At 34.7% G+C, this 15868-nt stretch overlaps 3 protein-coding genes across 4 annotated transcripts; 1 reads left to right on the top strand and 2 right to left on the bottom strand.

The window, feature by feature from the left end:
- Positions 1-1569: 1569 nt before the first annotated feature.
- LOC105769410 (ergosterol biosynthetic protein 28) lies at positions 1570-4816 on the top strand. The gene is made up of 3 exons (XM_012590027.2): positions 1570-1796; positions 3726-3932; positions 4556-4816. Exons 1-3 carry the CDS (start codon positions 1706-1708, stop codon positions 4621-4623), a joined length of 366 nt encoding a protein of 121 aa, XP_012445481.1. The 5' UTR covers positions 1570-1705; the 3' UTR covers positions 4624-4816.
- Positions 4817-8790: 3974 nt separating this feature from the next.
- Positions 8791-10955, bottom strand: LOC105769409 (EPIDERMAL PATTERNING FACTOR-like protein 2). The gene is made up of 4 exons (XM_012590026.2): positions 9762-10955; positions 9416-9563; positions 9273-9307; positions 8791-9178 (listed from the first exon to the last, which is right to left on the bottom strand). The coding sequence occupies exons 2-4, from the start codon at positions 9522-9524 to the stop codon at positions 8918-8920; spliced, it is 405 nt and encodes a 134-aa protein (XP_012445480.1). The 5' UTR covers positions 9525-9563; positions 9762-10955; the 3' UTR covers positions 8791-8917.
- A 211-nt stretch (positions 10956-11166) lies between these two features.
- On the bottom strand, positions 11167-15612 carry LOC105769408 (putative lipase C4A8.10). Of its 2 annotated transcripts, XM_012590024.2 has the most exons (10): positions 15052-15610; positions 14892-14959; positions 14328-14398; positions 13810-14079; positions 13496-13656; positions 13341-13396; positions 13101-13153; positions 12885-13017; positions 11794-11891; positions 11167-11695 (listed from the first exon to the last, which is right to left on the bottom strand). In XM_012590024.2, exons 1-10 carry the CDS (start codon positions 15330-15332, stop codon positions 11624-11626), a joined length of 1263 nt encoding a protein of 420 aa, XP_012445478.1. In that variant the 5' UTR covers positions 15333-15610; the 3' UTR covers positions 11167-11623. The 2 variants fall into 2 exon arrangements, with proteins under 2 accessions (XP_012445478.1, XP_052487139.1); XM_052631179.1 differs by having other exon boundaries at positions 11167-11891; positions 15052-15612.
- Positions 15613-15868: the final 256 nt, after the last annotated feature.

The raw sequence follows: 15868 nt of genomic DNA, 5'->3' as shown, positions 1-15868 counted from the left end.
GATATCATGTACGGACAGAAATTTTAATTGTGAGAAGTTTTTCTTGAGTTTTGTAACACTTTTAAAAGTGTTTTCTAGTGGGAATGAAAATCGTGGCGAGAGCCTTATTATGCAAGTGGTGGTAATAGGTTGGGGCTGGGGACCAGCTCCCACAATTCCTCACCCGTCGATCGTCGTTACGCCTTATAGGAGTTAGGTCTCGTGGATACTAGTGTTTGGTTTCTATTCTGCCCTCAATTACATTGATTTATATTGGGGGAATTTTTAAGTTGGGTTTTAGAGTGATAATACATTTTAATGCACTCGAATTTACTTGATCTTGTATTGATAATAATACTCATACCAATCAAATTAAGATTAAATTGATAATTTAATCTAAATTTTAATTAATCTATAATCTAAAATAGTTTGATTTTAGAACAATTTAATTCAAACCACTCGAACTCAATCACGAATTGTTCCAAAATTAGAATGATTCATAACAAAAATAGATTAAACTCAAAATAATTTCAAAAAGAAAAAAAAATCAAAACTTAAGCTGAGAGTAAAGACTAAAGAGCGTGTTAAATGAGTTTGCTTTTGGATGAAGAGAAAGTGTTTTGGCTTCAAAAAGCAAGAGGGAATTGGATTATAAAGGGCGAAAGGAACACAAATTTCCTTCACCTAATGGCGAACAAGATAAGGATGAGAAATTCGATGAAGAAACAGAAATCGAGGAATGCTTCAATGATCACTTCAAAAACATTTTTAACAAGTCAGATAACGTTGAGTTCAATGAAATGAAGTAATTTCTTCAAGAGCTAGAAGTACCAGAAGTGCTTGATAATTTAAAACATCTATTATCCAGGCTGTTTGAGGAAAAAGAAGTCGAGGAGGCATTGTTTGAGATTGGCCCTCTTAAGGCTCTTGGGCTTGATGATAATCCAACTCTATTTTTTCAACAAAATTGGGAGATAGTGGGTCTTTTATTGACGGATGCTTGTTTGAACTTCTTAATACGAGAAAGATACTAAAAGAAACAAATAAGATGTACATAGTTCTTATCCCGAAAAGGAAGAACCCAGAGGAAGTGAATCATTACAAACCCATAAACTTATGCAATATCATGGTAAGACAGTTTAAACTCATTTTGAATTTCCTTATCTTACCTTTCCAAAATGCTTTTGTTGAAGGAAGGTAGATCGGCGATAATACCATTTTTTTGGGAAAAATGGATATTTAATCAATAAATCACAAACTTGAGGTTCAAATTAGTTTATATAATTTAATATAGTCATTTTTAATTCTTGTACTTTTTAAATTTTAAAATTTTAATTATGTCAAATGATGGTTGTTAAATTCATTAAGTTAAATTATACTATTTCAACAATTTTATGAGTAATATCATAAAATAGTACAGGAATTAAGATTGATCAAATTGGAGAATATAAAACTTAATTTAATACTTAAACTATAGTACAAAACTAATAGTAAAATTTTTAAAATTCTCAAGTTTATGTTTTCAAAAAGTAAAAAAGATATCCATATACAAATTTGACCTTATTTATTGCATACCGAAGTTTTAATGGAGGATAAAAATGGGAATATAGAGTCAAACTGAAGTGCTAAAGAAAAGTAAAATCTGCTCTTCGACTGGCAGCATTAGCACACAGAGAAGGGAAGGGAAGATAGAAAAACTAAGAAGGAGGCTTTGGGATGGTGGTTAATGCTGGTGGGTTCACTTCGATTAGCATCCGTTTGGTTCGGCTTCTTCGATATTTGGGCTCTTCGTCTTGCTGTTTTCTCCAACACCACTAGTATGCTTCCTCTCCGAAGTTTGTTCTTTGGTTGCTTAATTCTTTACCTTAATTATTATTTTTTATATTACAATGGTTCTCGATATATGGGGAAGATCACTTACTCTTTAAAAAACAAATCTTTGATTTTTAAACAGAGGAAATGAGCTTGTATTTCTGGTTATAGATACAATGTGTTGTTCTCGGTGTGAGTGCTAAGTGTGTTGCGTTAAGTCTCTTTAATGTTTGAGATCGAAGCTTCAATACCCAGATTAGAAAGTAGGGAAAAAAGAGTAATTTTGGATCCAAAGTTTAGACATTTTGAAGATTGTGATAGGAAACATGTTAGCTTTGTTGCCTTTCTGGGAGCAATGCTTTTGGAAAACTAGTTTTTACGATGTAATAATTTCTTTGTCTTCTAAAAGCCAGCAAGAAGCACACTGATCTTGGTTAATTGAATGATGCATTGAGTGATGGAGTATTCACTCCATGTTGAGAGATTTATAGAGATTGCTTTATATTATAAAAAGATTACTACAAATTAGCATGCTATTTAGCTTAAATTAGTGGAATATTTTTCCATGTTTAGTTCTAGTAATTAAGATTTGCTAGAGCTCATTGAAATGCTTCAAAATTAACTTTTTTTGTTTAAGTCAAATATCCCAATTTGTTCCCGCCTATTAGTCCGACGATGCATCTTACTTGAAGTTATATTTTGATACAATAATTTTTTGGATTTTGTTTTGGTTGATGAGAATGAAGGAGGGTAGAGGAGAATGCAAGATTCATATTTCTACCTAACCTAAAGTGCCAAAACCAAGAAAGATTCACACTGGTGGGTTTTAGATGTAATAGTTCAGCCAAAAAGTAGACAAAACCTAGCTGAAGTTGTCATGTGATAGTGGATAGTGGATACTACGTATTAATACCATGGTAGATGAGTTTGGTGATCAGACAGTTGATTTTGGGTCCATTGTCCAAGAAAGATATAGGATGTCTGAATTGGGATAAACAAGCACAAAACGATTTGGTGGAACTGAAATTCTACATGTATTCAATTGCATCTTTGAGTATTATAGTTCTTTAAGTGCATGTTATATCCCATTGCATAACTCAAATGTAGTATGTTGAGGACTAAGGGGTCATAGGTGGTTTCCCCCATGAAAACAACTTAATTAATGAGGATTGTGGATTTTGGTTCTAGTTGAAACAGATGCGAAGAAACTATTAAATCACAGGTTTTTGGAGGGAATGGGTTTGGCTTATGAGGCAACTGGCTTGAGTTGAGATCACAAGTCAAGAAAGATACAAAATTTGGATTTTGACTGTGTTATCACAAAAATTAACTACAACTCGAAAATGTCCCTGCTCCTTTCATGTATTCGGGTGCATGTTTATAGAATTGTCTTCGCACATGCTTTAGTGAAAGGGATCAAGAGGACGGGTTACCTAAGTTCTAGTTAATACAATGCACTCACTCGTATACGCTGCATGCATATCAGATATGGTTTGAGCATGATACTTTGTGCATGTAATCCAATGGAGATGCACCATTTTTAGGAATTTTGACTGCGCATTTCATGACGAAAAGTAAAAGTATCTGTTTCAAGCAAAATAAACAAGATTAGGAATGAACCCCTGCTTTTTTGCTATTAAGATGCTCTAAAATTCTTTTCCACTATTGAAACCTACATGGAAGTGGAGAGATTGGAACTTGTGATAATATTCCTTTGAGATAACAATATTTGTCAAGTCTGGAATTGATATGATTTTTTACATTTTGTTCCAGTGACTGAACTTTCTAATATCCCATTTTGTGTGTTAAATGGCAACTTGATTACTCTTGCAGTTTCAGTTTTCCTTCTGTACCTTTACATATACTTTCCACCTAAGACTGCAATATGTTTTCCGCTAATTGTTCATCTCCTGTTTGTTCTAATTGATATGCAGTGTCTGAAGTTCATGGGAGGATGTTTGGAGTTTGGACGCTTTTGACTTGTACTCTCTGTTTTCTTTGTGCATTTAACTTGGAAAATAAGCCGCTCTACTTGGTGACGTTTCTGTCATTCATCTATGCATTTGGTCACTTTTTGACTGAATACCTCTTCTATCAAACAATGGCCCTCTCAAATCTGACGACTGTAGGCATATTTGCAGGTATGTTGCTCATGAGTTGACATGCCATCATATTAAGCTTGTGTTGCTTGTCACTACTTATGCATGAAGCCTTAATTCAAGTTGCTGAAACCTTTTTTTGCTCAACTTTTTAGTTTTTTTACTGTTTTTATCAGAAGTTTGTTGATTGCATAACTGACCAAGAAAAACAATCAGATTAAAATTTGATAAACGATGATTGTTTAATCAGATTAAAATATTTCGGCATATTGGTTAAATTCATATAAAAGCCACTGTACTTTTGTGAAATGCTTATATAAGCCTCTAACCTTTAATTTGTATCCAATTAAGCTCCTAAATTACTATGTTTTTCTGATTAAGCACTTTAACTAAACCCTTAATTTTCCAGCGGTTTTAGTGGTTTTCATGTATAAAAAGGGGTTTCATTAAACAAAAAATAGTACTTTAAGGGCCCAATTGAGTAAAATCGTTGATAAGAGCTTATAGGGGTTCTTTGAGCATTTTAGTCATTTATTTCTTGTAAGTTTTTTGCTCACCAATCACCATGGTCTGGTTTTTTCCTTGGGACATTTATTATCATGCTACCATGTAAAAGTCCCTATGTTTGCCTGTAATAAGTTTGTCTTTTTACACCTCAAAATCAGGGACATCAATTATATGGATGCTATTACAGTGGAATTCACATCAACCGACACATGTCAAGCGTATCTGAAAATGAACTCCTTTGGTTTCAGTTTGTTTAATCTTATCTCAGGCATGGGGATTTATCAGTATCCATTTTACATTCTTGATGAGTACTAACTGATAACATCTGTTTGCAATTAGATTCTGGAGTTACTGTCTAATAGACTCGCAATGAATTGAGAACATATATAGTTTAAAAAAGAGACATGATTTTAAGCTTCTATAGCTTTCTTAACTGATGGTATTTGGAATCTGTAGTTTTCTGAACCCAGTTGTAGGTCCCAGGAGCTTACACTTAGTGGATGATACTGTGAAAAAGCTGCCAATAAAATAATGGGTGTTTGTAAGGCCTTCCTTTCCATGTCCTTGTGTTGGCAAAGCTTTACAATCTTTGCATTTTTTTGTTGCCTTAGTCAGATGATATTATGTACAGAAGCCATTTCCTTGCATCTTTGTTTGCCTTTCTTTACCATTTCCTTCACACTTCTCAAAACGTGGAAATTGAGCTGCCCTTGTATAGCTTGCTTTGCACAATGGCACTTGAGGCATCTTCATTCTATACCATTTCTTTCATGGTTTCATGCACAATGGCTAAAATGCTAAAAGAGTCCCTTTCCCTTTTGTTAGAACATGCTTTACCTTGAAACCTTTATACCTCTGGTTTCTGCTGGTTCATTGCTTTTGCATGGTGAACTCTTGAATTTATTTCCTTAAGTTATCCGAAGCAAAGAGCCCCACCCCAAGCTTAATCTGTCCAAGTAGGATCAAGAATGTTATAAACTGAAACAAAGCCTTTTATTCTCATAAACTTCAAAAGGTCACTGGTATTTGAGCTATTACATTCTTTTGATTCACAAAAATAACAATGTAGCTCCTAATAAAGTGATCAAGTTAGTGTCGTTTAAATTCTAACAGTCTAACCAGCTTTTTTTTTGTCCAAAAAACAACAGTTTAACTAAATTTGAAAGATCGAAGGTCCAAATAATCAGGAAAAAGGGACCAAAGTGAAAAAGAGAAGGTAAAAAGCTAGGGCGAATAAACTGTCTCCTATTCCTCTCTCCATTTAAGGTAAATAAAAGCATTCCATGCAAGCTTCGACACAAGAAGAGACTTGTTGATGCCTCAATATCCATGAATTCTAGTTTCAATCTCACTACCACAAAAAACACAGCTTCCTTCAATAGACAGTCCCATTGAAAGTAGTCTCTCCTTAGTAGGCAACATGTCAAGAATAGTCATCCAAGTAATAATGGAGTGTTCGGGTATATTCAAAGTATGGCACACTAGTTTATTCCATTTCACTTTCACTTTTCTCCTCCTAATGTGCTCCCGATTTTAAAAACAGATTTTGCTCCAACAGTAATATCCATTAACTTCATAAGTTCCCTCCAAATCCAACTTCCATTTACCGAAATTGAAGTCTGCCAAAAGGATACACACTTTAAAACATAAGCATGTAACCATGATATCCATTAGGATCCTCCACCGGAAAGAATCTCTCTAAGCTTCACTAAACAAGCTTGCTTTCATGTCATCAAGTCCTTCATCCCCAGACCATCCTCAGACATAGGATGGCAGATCAAACTCCAACTTACTCTTGTTCCCTTTGTTGGATCATAACCTGGAGCAATTTGATTGATTTTTTGAATAACTATTTTAGGGAAAAAGAATTGCGTGCACCAACAACTTTGAGCATTGAAAATCACCGATTAGAATCTTAGCTAATAGAATCAAAGGCTCCCTGTAAATAAAATTTGACAACACATTGAGGAGATAAAGTTGTCCTCCTATAGCCCTCTACAAGTTCTTGGGCCATTAAAATATTATCCTTTATGCTTCGTCCTTTCACAAAGGCACTTTAGCTTCTGGAGCTCACATCTAATGAGTGCTTTCTAAGCCTTTTAACCAAAATCCTAGTGATACATTTGTAAACAACAGAACAAAAAAAAATTAGCCGAAACTACCTCATATGACCAAGAATTTTCACCTTGGGTACCAATACAATAGTGGTTGTATTAAAAGCAGACATCAGCTTAGAATACTTGAAAAAATATAGCAGTCTTTAGTCACATTAGCTTTTACAATATGCCAGGCAACTTTGAAAAAATGGGCAGTGTACCCATCCGGCCCAGGAGCCTTATCACCATTTTGCTCAAACATAGCCTCATGGATCTCCTCAATAGCAATGACCTAGCAAGATCATAGAAAAATTCTTTGGCACTACTTCCTTTGAGAGAACAACCAGCAACATTCATATCAGGCGAGCCAATAAGTTGTGATTACCATTGGAGATACATGCTTAACCTTTTCTCTGTCTGACAAGTCTCATTATTTATCTCTTTAGCCTTAAGACCTTCGAAGTTGCCAAAGAAATTAACAACAAACAACATAAAAATAAAAAAACGTATTGATTAAAAAAATAAAAATAAAATAAAATCCAGACAGAAGCTCATAAGCCAGAATGCGAAAGTTGGAAGAAGAAATGATACCCTCTTGAAAAGGCATTGACAACAAAAAATGACTTTTGAGTAAGGAAAAAACAATAACCCTTTTGGTAACATGGAATTTTAGATTCGCTCATATCCAAGGGAATCTCTACTTTTCACAAGCAGCAGCCACAGACTGATATTTCTCGAGGAAAAATCATTATCCAAAGGGCCTGGTGGATGCCATGGAATATGTTAGCCATAAAAAAAAATGGAGGAGTGAAGTGAGTTGGTTCAAAGTTTATGCAATGAAAACAAAACAACGTGGGGATTGTGTTTTATTCATCTTTGAAGCAAAGGGAATGTCAGCCCCTCAGCCAACATTTGTTTGATTCATGTCTAATTTAGGGGTTTTTACTTCGTTTAGCAATTATCTGCCATGAATACTCTGTAACTTGTGGATGTTCTTTGATTCTATGAAAAACATGACTAAAATCATTTTCTTCCAAAGAAAAATGATATTAACACATGTCTTTTATACCAAAATTGAAGATCCCATCCTTAAGATTTTAATCTTCCTAAGAAGCATGCCACTTGGTTTTTCTCATCGACATGCCTGAAATGCATAACATTCAATTTGTTTTTATCTTGAGAGGTGGTAAATCAACCTTTATCGCCTTTACTTTTCATTTTTCAACTGAAACCATGAAATCTCATTTTTGCTAATCACTGGTGGCCACTGTCACATACCGCACAGCTCTACCAGAATCAGAAAAAAAGTGTAGAAACAGAAGAGAACTTTTAACAAAGTTCTTTTTATCTTTTACCTCTCAAGGTTTTACATTTACCATGCAAATCCATGCATAAACATAACCATCTTCATATTTGCTAAGAAACTTATCAAACTCATTTATTAAGCATCTGGGTTACTTTTTTATGACAAAAAATTTCTAATCACAACATCATGAAGTTTAATCTTAGGTATAGTCACCAGTCACCTTAGTAAGCAATAAAGTAGAAAGAGAAGGGCTGAGGAGACAGATCGCAGCTCTGCAAAAACCAATGAATCAAGAAGATGAAGCCTTCACTTCCTTTACTATTTCTAACTGCAATCTTTTTTTCAGGCCCATATTCAATGCTGCATTTAATGTCTTTTTTTCTCCCCTCTAATCTTTTTTACATGAAAGGAAACAGACAATTCACAAACAATCCACCAACTCTTTATTATTTACAAATAGGATTCTAACAGAGGCAGTTCAATTATTTATGTAAGATCAGTTTCAGAGAAAAAGCATGGCCCATACCTTGGAATGCATCTCTTTTATTATTACTATGTTGAAGCCCGTTTTCTCATCAGTACAAAGATATTTTTCTGTCTCCTTCATATACAATATCCGACAAAAAACTGTTTCGTTAACTTTAACACCACGTGAAGGTTATCCATTTAACTTTGTTAATCATGATTAAGATCATGAGTTACGTTGGGGTATTTTTATCACTTCGAGGTGGGGGTGTCTAAAATACAAGAGGAAGAACACGGTCTAAACCCCTCTAATCTTACATGTCTTGTAATATACGAAACCAGTAACTGTCTGCATCTTTATTATCTATTTTAAATGATCAATGTCGTCACTTGTCATCAAAAGTAACAAATATCTGATCTCATCTCATCACTCGTAAAAAAAAGGTAACTTTTAATATTAACAGTCTCGAATTAAGTGTATCTTAATCTGTTGATGTTTTTAACTGTAACTAAAGTAAACAAATAGTAGCGAAAGCTATGATCTTGCATTAGGAGAGGAACATGAAATAAACGGCAAAATAAAATTGTTACCGTCAACCTCAAACTCAAACAAAATGTAGCTTTACAATGTTGGGTTTTTTTTTACCTTCAAATCAAGGGTTACAAATCAGGTTCCCACACTTGCATTTCCAGCTCATGGGCTTGTAATTTGAGATGTCATCTCCTCTAGAGAAAGATATTGAGAACAATGCAGCTGAGAAATGGCGGTCTCTACGGTTTTTGAATAGTGTTGTGACAGGAACTTGAATTGCTTCACAGTTGGGCCAAGAACTGCACTTTCTCTCACACCTTGGCGGCCTTGACCCTATCAGACTTCTCATCATAAATGGCTTATCTTCTTCTTCAGTTTCTTTCTGTTCATGCAACATTTATTGAATTCTGTCAATTCTGATTGGATGTTAAGAAAATAAAGACAGAAAATAGAAATGGGATTTTGATTATTGATACCTGAGCTACTTCAAGCAACCTGGAAAGAGACCTTCCTGGAATTACATGAAAGCGAGTGTAAGATAGAGTTACTAAATGGGGTTTTCTTTCTTTTCCTTGTTTCTAAATTTGGAGAGTTTAAACGAGGAAAGAAGAAAGTTTACCTTCAGCAGCCATGAATGTAACTTGGGTCAAGCTTGAAACCAGGAGGAACAGCAAGACAACAAGGAGTCTATTTCTATGGCAGCAAACATAATTGGGAGAGCTGCTCATTTTGTTTTCTTCAAAGATGGAACGGGGAAAGGTCGAATCCTTAAAAGATGAGAGATATAGGGAGTTGTTATTATAGCAGTTAAAAAAGAGAGGCCAAAGCAGGGGAAATTAAATATGGTTGGCAGTGTAGAAGGTAACTGAATCTGAATGTTTTTGTTGTAAAGTTTTTTTTTTTCCAGTACTTGAATGCCACCTCCACAACTACAATGCATAAGAAACAAGAAAGTCTGATTTTACCTTGTAAAATCTCTGAATCAAGGGAAGGAACGTGGAAGGCAAAAAGAGAACTGCAAATGAAGCTAAAAGGCAAAATTGGGAGAGGACCTCAACCGAAAAGGGAAGGACCTCAGCCTCGTTTCATGAGCCAAAGAAACCAATGTACCTTACCAAATATATATACATATATCAATGTGAAAACAACTGTAGTAGCAGTAGCAGGGGAGGTAGAAAAGCAAAAAGAATGCACAGCAGAGTCAGCCAAAGGAAAAGACCGAAATTTAAAACAAAAACAGCAAAACTAAAAAGATCGCACAAAAACCAAATGATAGAGAGTTTTCTAATTTCTACCCCCAAAAAACAAAGAAGGGTTTATTTCATTTATGTAATGTCAAAACTGGGGAATGACCATGAGGTTATTCCAATGGCTTCCACCCACGTTTTTGTATCTTTCAAAGGGAGGGTCTTGGTTTTGAGGTATTTGCTGGTGAGTTTTGACTAGTTCCACTCCAACACGCCAAATCCAAATCCATACTCTCAATTCCCTGGTATTTGTGTTACTATTATTTTCCCAAGGAGGATACTATTTTTGGGTTTGGTATTTGTAAGGGAATAGATTATGGAGTTTGGCTTGAAAATATATTTTACCTGCAACTGCAAACAAACCTCACGCATGCTCTTGGGAATGATCCAATCACACACAACCACTCCTTAATCTGCTTTGCAAATCCTAACTGCTTCTCCGCTGCTCCTGCCTACAAGTTTTGTTTAATTTCCGTATCCAGAAATCATAATTGCCTCCGGTTAAGGATCTGCTTATCGATCCTGAATTACCACCACGGACTAATCTCTTTTGTAAACTTAATAATATTACTTTAAGCAAACACTTAAATATCCGGGGATTGTACTCACGAGAATCGAGAAGATTCTAATTGCGTTTTAAATTTCGTTGGTTCTTTTTACTTCTGGGTTCTGATACCTTCTCCATTATTGATAATCAGTGTTACACCAGCATTACGATTTAAAGCCATTATATATCTGCAGTAGAAAAATGGCTGCAACCTAAAATGCCAACACAAGGAACAGAGTGTGAGCTGGGCTGGGACCGGCAAGACGCCACACATTGATCTAAGATCACCTAACAACAATCCAACGGCAACTTACGTGGACCTCCTTGCTCTCAACCTTCTCGCTCTTTTGTCCATATATACAGCGTATACTGAAAGACCATTCATATATTTAGAAAATCACATTCGCACACATATCTAAACTTCTATTACTTGCCTTTGGATGTATTCATATGCTAAATAATAATTAAATTTGTATTTTTTAAAATATTTATAATCATATTTTGTGCATTATAAATTTAAAACTACATTGTTATTTATCCCTTCATTTTGTAGCTTGTGTGATTTTTTTTTCCATCTTTTAATTTCACACCTTTAACTTAAGCTCTTGAAATTAATCTATGAGCTACATTTTTTGCCAGAAAATATGTTCTTATCGGCTCTCGAAATCAAATGACACGACCAGTTGTTGACGAGTACTTCAATAGAAGTAAAGAATTCGGATAACATAGATCTTTGCAACCGCGTCTTCTTTGTGACTGAAACGAAGCAGATTTTGCAACAGCTGAACTGAGTAATATTTCCAGAATTAGGCGCAGGTTCATAGCAGGTAATCCGTCTTTACAACACAAGTTTTGGGATTTCATCTTCCGTTCTATGTTAATGTTAATGGCCGGTCCCCCCTTTTAAAACTGTAAAAGTAAATTAACCTTCCAAGTTCCACCCTCCAGGCAATATCCCTTCAGAACCCCGAATGCCATTGCATCCAAAAGCCATCGGGTGATTTACGTGTGGTAATAAACAAGTTGGCACCTTTTACAACACAAAATTGTCGATCATGTGTTGGACTACATCAGCTCCATCAGAATTAACCCAATAGTTTTTTACCTGAAGAATATGATGATAAAATAGAATGGAGGGTGAAAAGGATTGCAAGCATTAAGTACATCCACAAAAAATAATGCGTTTGTAAAGAGTAAACTGGCCTGAATGGCAAGATGTGCAAGAAGTCTTTGTCTGCTTCCTTTGAAGTAAACATCAACACGTTCCCAGCTCATTTTTGTTAAAGCTCTGATCATTTCCTCTGCAATTGATAGTTAAAAAATGAGTGAAAATTGAGTCAAATACGCAGCTTTAAATATGCAATGGATGTGTGATTTTGCAGCTTTCCAGCATAAAAAAGAAATACCAAGCTAAGAAAATTAAACGTAACTACTTGCAAGCAACAGTACTTGGACTCGAATGTAATTCTTGAATACATATATGTGTCGGACACAGGTATATTGAATTTTTCCTAAGATTTTCCATGCATTGGTACAAGTGTCGACAACAGACAAGAAAAATGAAAATTGTGAGCAACATAGCTAGCCTAGCAAGCATTTGAAAAGGTAACCCACAACTGCTTTGATTATTTCATCCCTTGCTTTCATTTACAAAAATGTTTCTATGCCCAATGAACTAACAAACAACCAAAGAACGACAATTTAGCAACCATATGTGATCCTTTAAAGAGGAGGAAAGCATTAATTACCCTCAAAAGAATCACTTTCACCATTTAATCATCTTAATCTACGCTACTAGAACGTACTCAAACATTAGACCATAAGAAAGAAGCCTTCGGGCTGTTTTATTCTAGAGACAATAAACTATTGAATATTCTATGACGATATCGTCATCTTGTTTTCCAATCCAAATCCCGAACAAGTAAACAGGCTGACATATCAAAGGGAAAAAGAAATACTATTGCAAGAAAAAATTTTCAAATCCAATTGTTCAGTGACTGAAAAAGTAAATGCCATCCTACCACATTAATTATTTCTCCATTCCATATACATTGCTTAGTGGAAGGGGATGCTGTTTCTTTATGCTATCTTTCAATCTCTTCCCATCTACTTTAACTCTCAAGTCTTAATAATTAGAAAATATATATAAATATATTACAAATCTGTTCCAGTGAAGAAAAATGATGCCAACATCCCAAAATAGCTCAGTAAAGGAGGATTAAGAAGATATCTAAAAGATTTTAATAGAATGTTATTAGATTAGTAATTTGAAAAATAAAAATTAAGAAGCAAACCTTCCATGTCTATCTTCTCAGTTCCTTTGATCTGGGCTTCATAAGGGACTACATCAAGAGTAGGAGTCTTTCCTGTCTCCACATTTACAACGTGTGGGTATTTGTCACCTCTTGGAAGATGTTTAATCTGGTACTGAGGATGGAAAGAAATTCACATTAACACTATGAGTTATGACAAGTGATAATTCCAAGAAAGAAAAACTGCTTCATGGTTACCTTTGGAAGCTCATCTCGACGCCTTAAGGAAGAGGTACTCCACCCAACAATATCTAAGGAAAGTGTTAAGTTCTTAAACAGTCAGAATAGTGGGGATAAGGATTAAGTCCTTTCCTAACGCCAAAAACATTTAGCTCCACTATTTAAATCTTCCTTTAAGAATTAATTAACAGATAGAGCATAACCACAATATCAACTGATATATGTGTGTGTGTGTGTGTACGCAGAATAAAAGGATACGATCAAAACTTGCATTTGCATAGACAACACGACGCTTGAAGGACAGCAAAGCGGATCTGCATTTTAAAGATAATATACAGCTATAAGTCTGTAATTCAGCTTCAGCTCCCAGTCACACACTGTAAACTAAATATAGGAAGCTTATGAAAACTCACATAAATTTAAGATCTTCACAATCACTGGCCATCTGTAGAAGAAGAGGAGGTTTTCCGTCTTTTCCATCTGTCAAAAACAAATGTTTTCCAGTCCTACCAAGAAACCATGATGTGCGAGTAGCAGCTTTTTCCAGCACATGGGAGCCACGAAACAGTGGAACCTTGATAATGAAGAACCACCAAAGAGAATATTACCGACCTCTTAAGGTAAAAAGCACACGCAAACAAACAAATATGAATGTTTTAGCAATAAAATTGATAAATATGAATGTCATCAGCAAATATCATGCAAAAGAAGCTGGTGAATGAACTACCTGCTTATGCCACCGAGAACCAAGGTGTGGACTTGCAAGTGTTATGAAATTCACGGGCTCTAGTCCAGCCATTTTACATTTGACGTTCCCTTCAAGCCATGAATCTTCCAATTGATCAGCTCTACTATCTCCGTTTGTTTGAGAATTTTCTTGAGTAAGATCTTGTTCAAAAAGTCGTGCAATGGCATATCTTGCTATAAGGCCACCCAATGAATGACCAACAAAAGAAATCTTCTGAACACTTGGGTGACGGCTTATGACATATTTAACCTGAAAGACACAACAGCATTCTCCTATTGACAATGGCAACCTCAAATCTGATTTCATAATAATGATTAGAAGAAAAAATAACGGACAATATTACACCAAAGAATTAACACCAATTTCTTAGCTGTAGGCAAGAGTCTTGCAACATGTGAAAAATAATGCCAGTTGCAATTATGGATAAAACACTCGAAGTTTTCTAACATAAAAGTTTCATGATACTCAGAAAAATAAATAAAAGTTTCATATCATACCTCCTCTGCTAATCTGTCACCCATTACATCCACACCATCAAAGGTAAATATTGAAGAATTGCGCTTACTGCCTGCAACGCGCATGAAGTCAGTAACCATCCGTAATCATTTCATAACCCAAATAATCAATTATTACAATTCACATGCATTCACCCAGTGAATGATTTTATAGAGATGGCCCCTAATTAGGATAGGTATCTATCATCCGGCAAAATCTTAAATATGGAAATAACATAATTTAATCAACCAACAATTTGAATAATTATAACAATAAAATTCGTGAATAAGTTGCTAATTAATAATAAATTACTTTGTACCACAAAGACTTATTAAAGAATAATCATATAATCCCCTCCTAGAGAAGCCTTAGAGTTTATTGAAGCAGATAAGAAAAGGGGTGTTTTTATTCACCAAAAAAAAAAAGAATAATCATATAATAGAGCAGAATTAAAAAAAAAAAAAGAGTAAAATGATAACCAAAAAAGTTAAGTCGATGTTAATCACTGCTCAGTGTAACCAGAGATTAAAATAAAGAAACAAAAAGTAAAGTATCAGATAACTTACAATGAACAATAACATCTTCCGGATACTTCTTCAAAAAGTGCTTTGCTGCAAATTTCCAATCTTGTGCACTGCACAGATATCAATCCAAAAATCAATCAAGCAGCTTCAAACAAATAACAATAAAAAGATAAAAACAAAATTAACCGGGAACTGATTTAACCTGCCAATGAGGCCATTAACCATGATGACGAGATGAGAAGGATGATTGAGCTTCTCCGGGAACCGGACTTCCATATCAACGCCTCCAGTCTCATCGGATTCTACTCTCAAGCATCCAAATCTCGCAAAACTCAATGATCTTCTCTCCTTCTTCGTGCTCTTATGACGCAGCTTCTTAATCCCCATAGTATTATTATTATTGTTCTCGTTTTCATGGTTGACCTCTTTAGCATCAACTTCCTTCTCTCCCACTTCTTTAGAATTTCCCTCAATTTCCGCCATTGAAGCAAAAAATAAAAAGGTAGCAGCGAAAAACAGAAAACAGAATAAACAAAATAATTTTAGTCGAGAATCCAGAGATTGTGTTAGATTTTGTTGGTGCGAAAGAAAAGGAGGGAATCAGATTACTCTGCCAGCCCAAACGGAGATGAGAGCGGTTTTAGTCGTTACGGACTGTCTTTTTTTTTTTTTAATTGACTGTTATCTTTTTTTTTTTTTTTCTTTCTGTTATTTTCATAGCAGACTTGTTCAAACATTGGAGAACTCGTGCAACAAGTGCAGTCCTCAATTTAATTCTCATGTTCTCGATCTTCTAAATTCTCAACCTTCGGAACCTAACGATAGCTGACTTTCCAATCTTACATTAATTATTCATAAATAAAATTTTAACAATACTTGATGAGAATATTAGTTAAAATATATACATTTAAATGAAAATAAATTTATAATAAGAGTTTGTTTTTTTAACTGAAAATAGTTTCTGAAAAATAACTTATTTATATGAAAAAGTTAATATTTTCTTGTATTTGGATAAATCT

This window comes from Gossypium raimondii, chromosome 5 (assembly GCF_025698545.1).
Source record: "Gossypium raimondii isolate GPD5lz chromosome 5, ASM2569854v1, whole genome shotgun sequence".
NCBI lineage: Eukaryota > Viridiplantae > Streptophyta > Magnoliopsida > Malvales > Malvaceae > Gossypium > Gossypium raimondii.
This window is presented reverse-complemented; position numbering and strand designations above follow the sequence as displayed.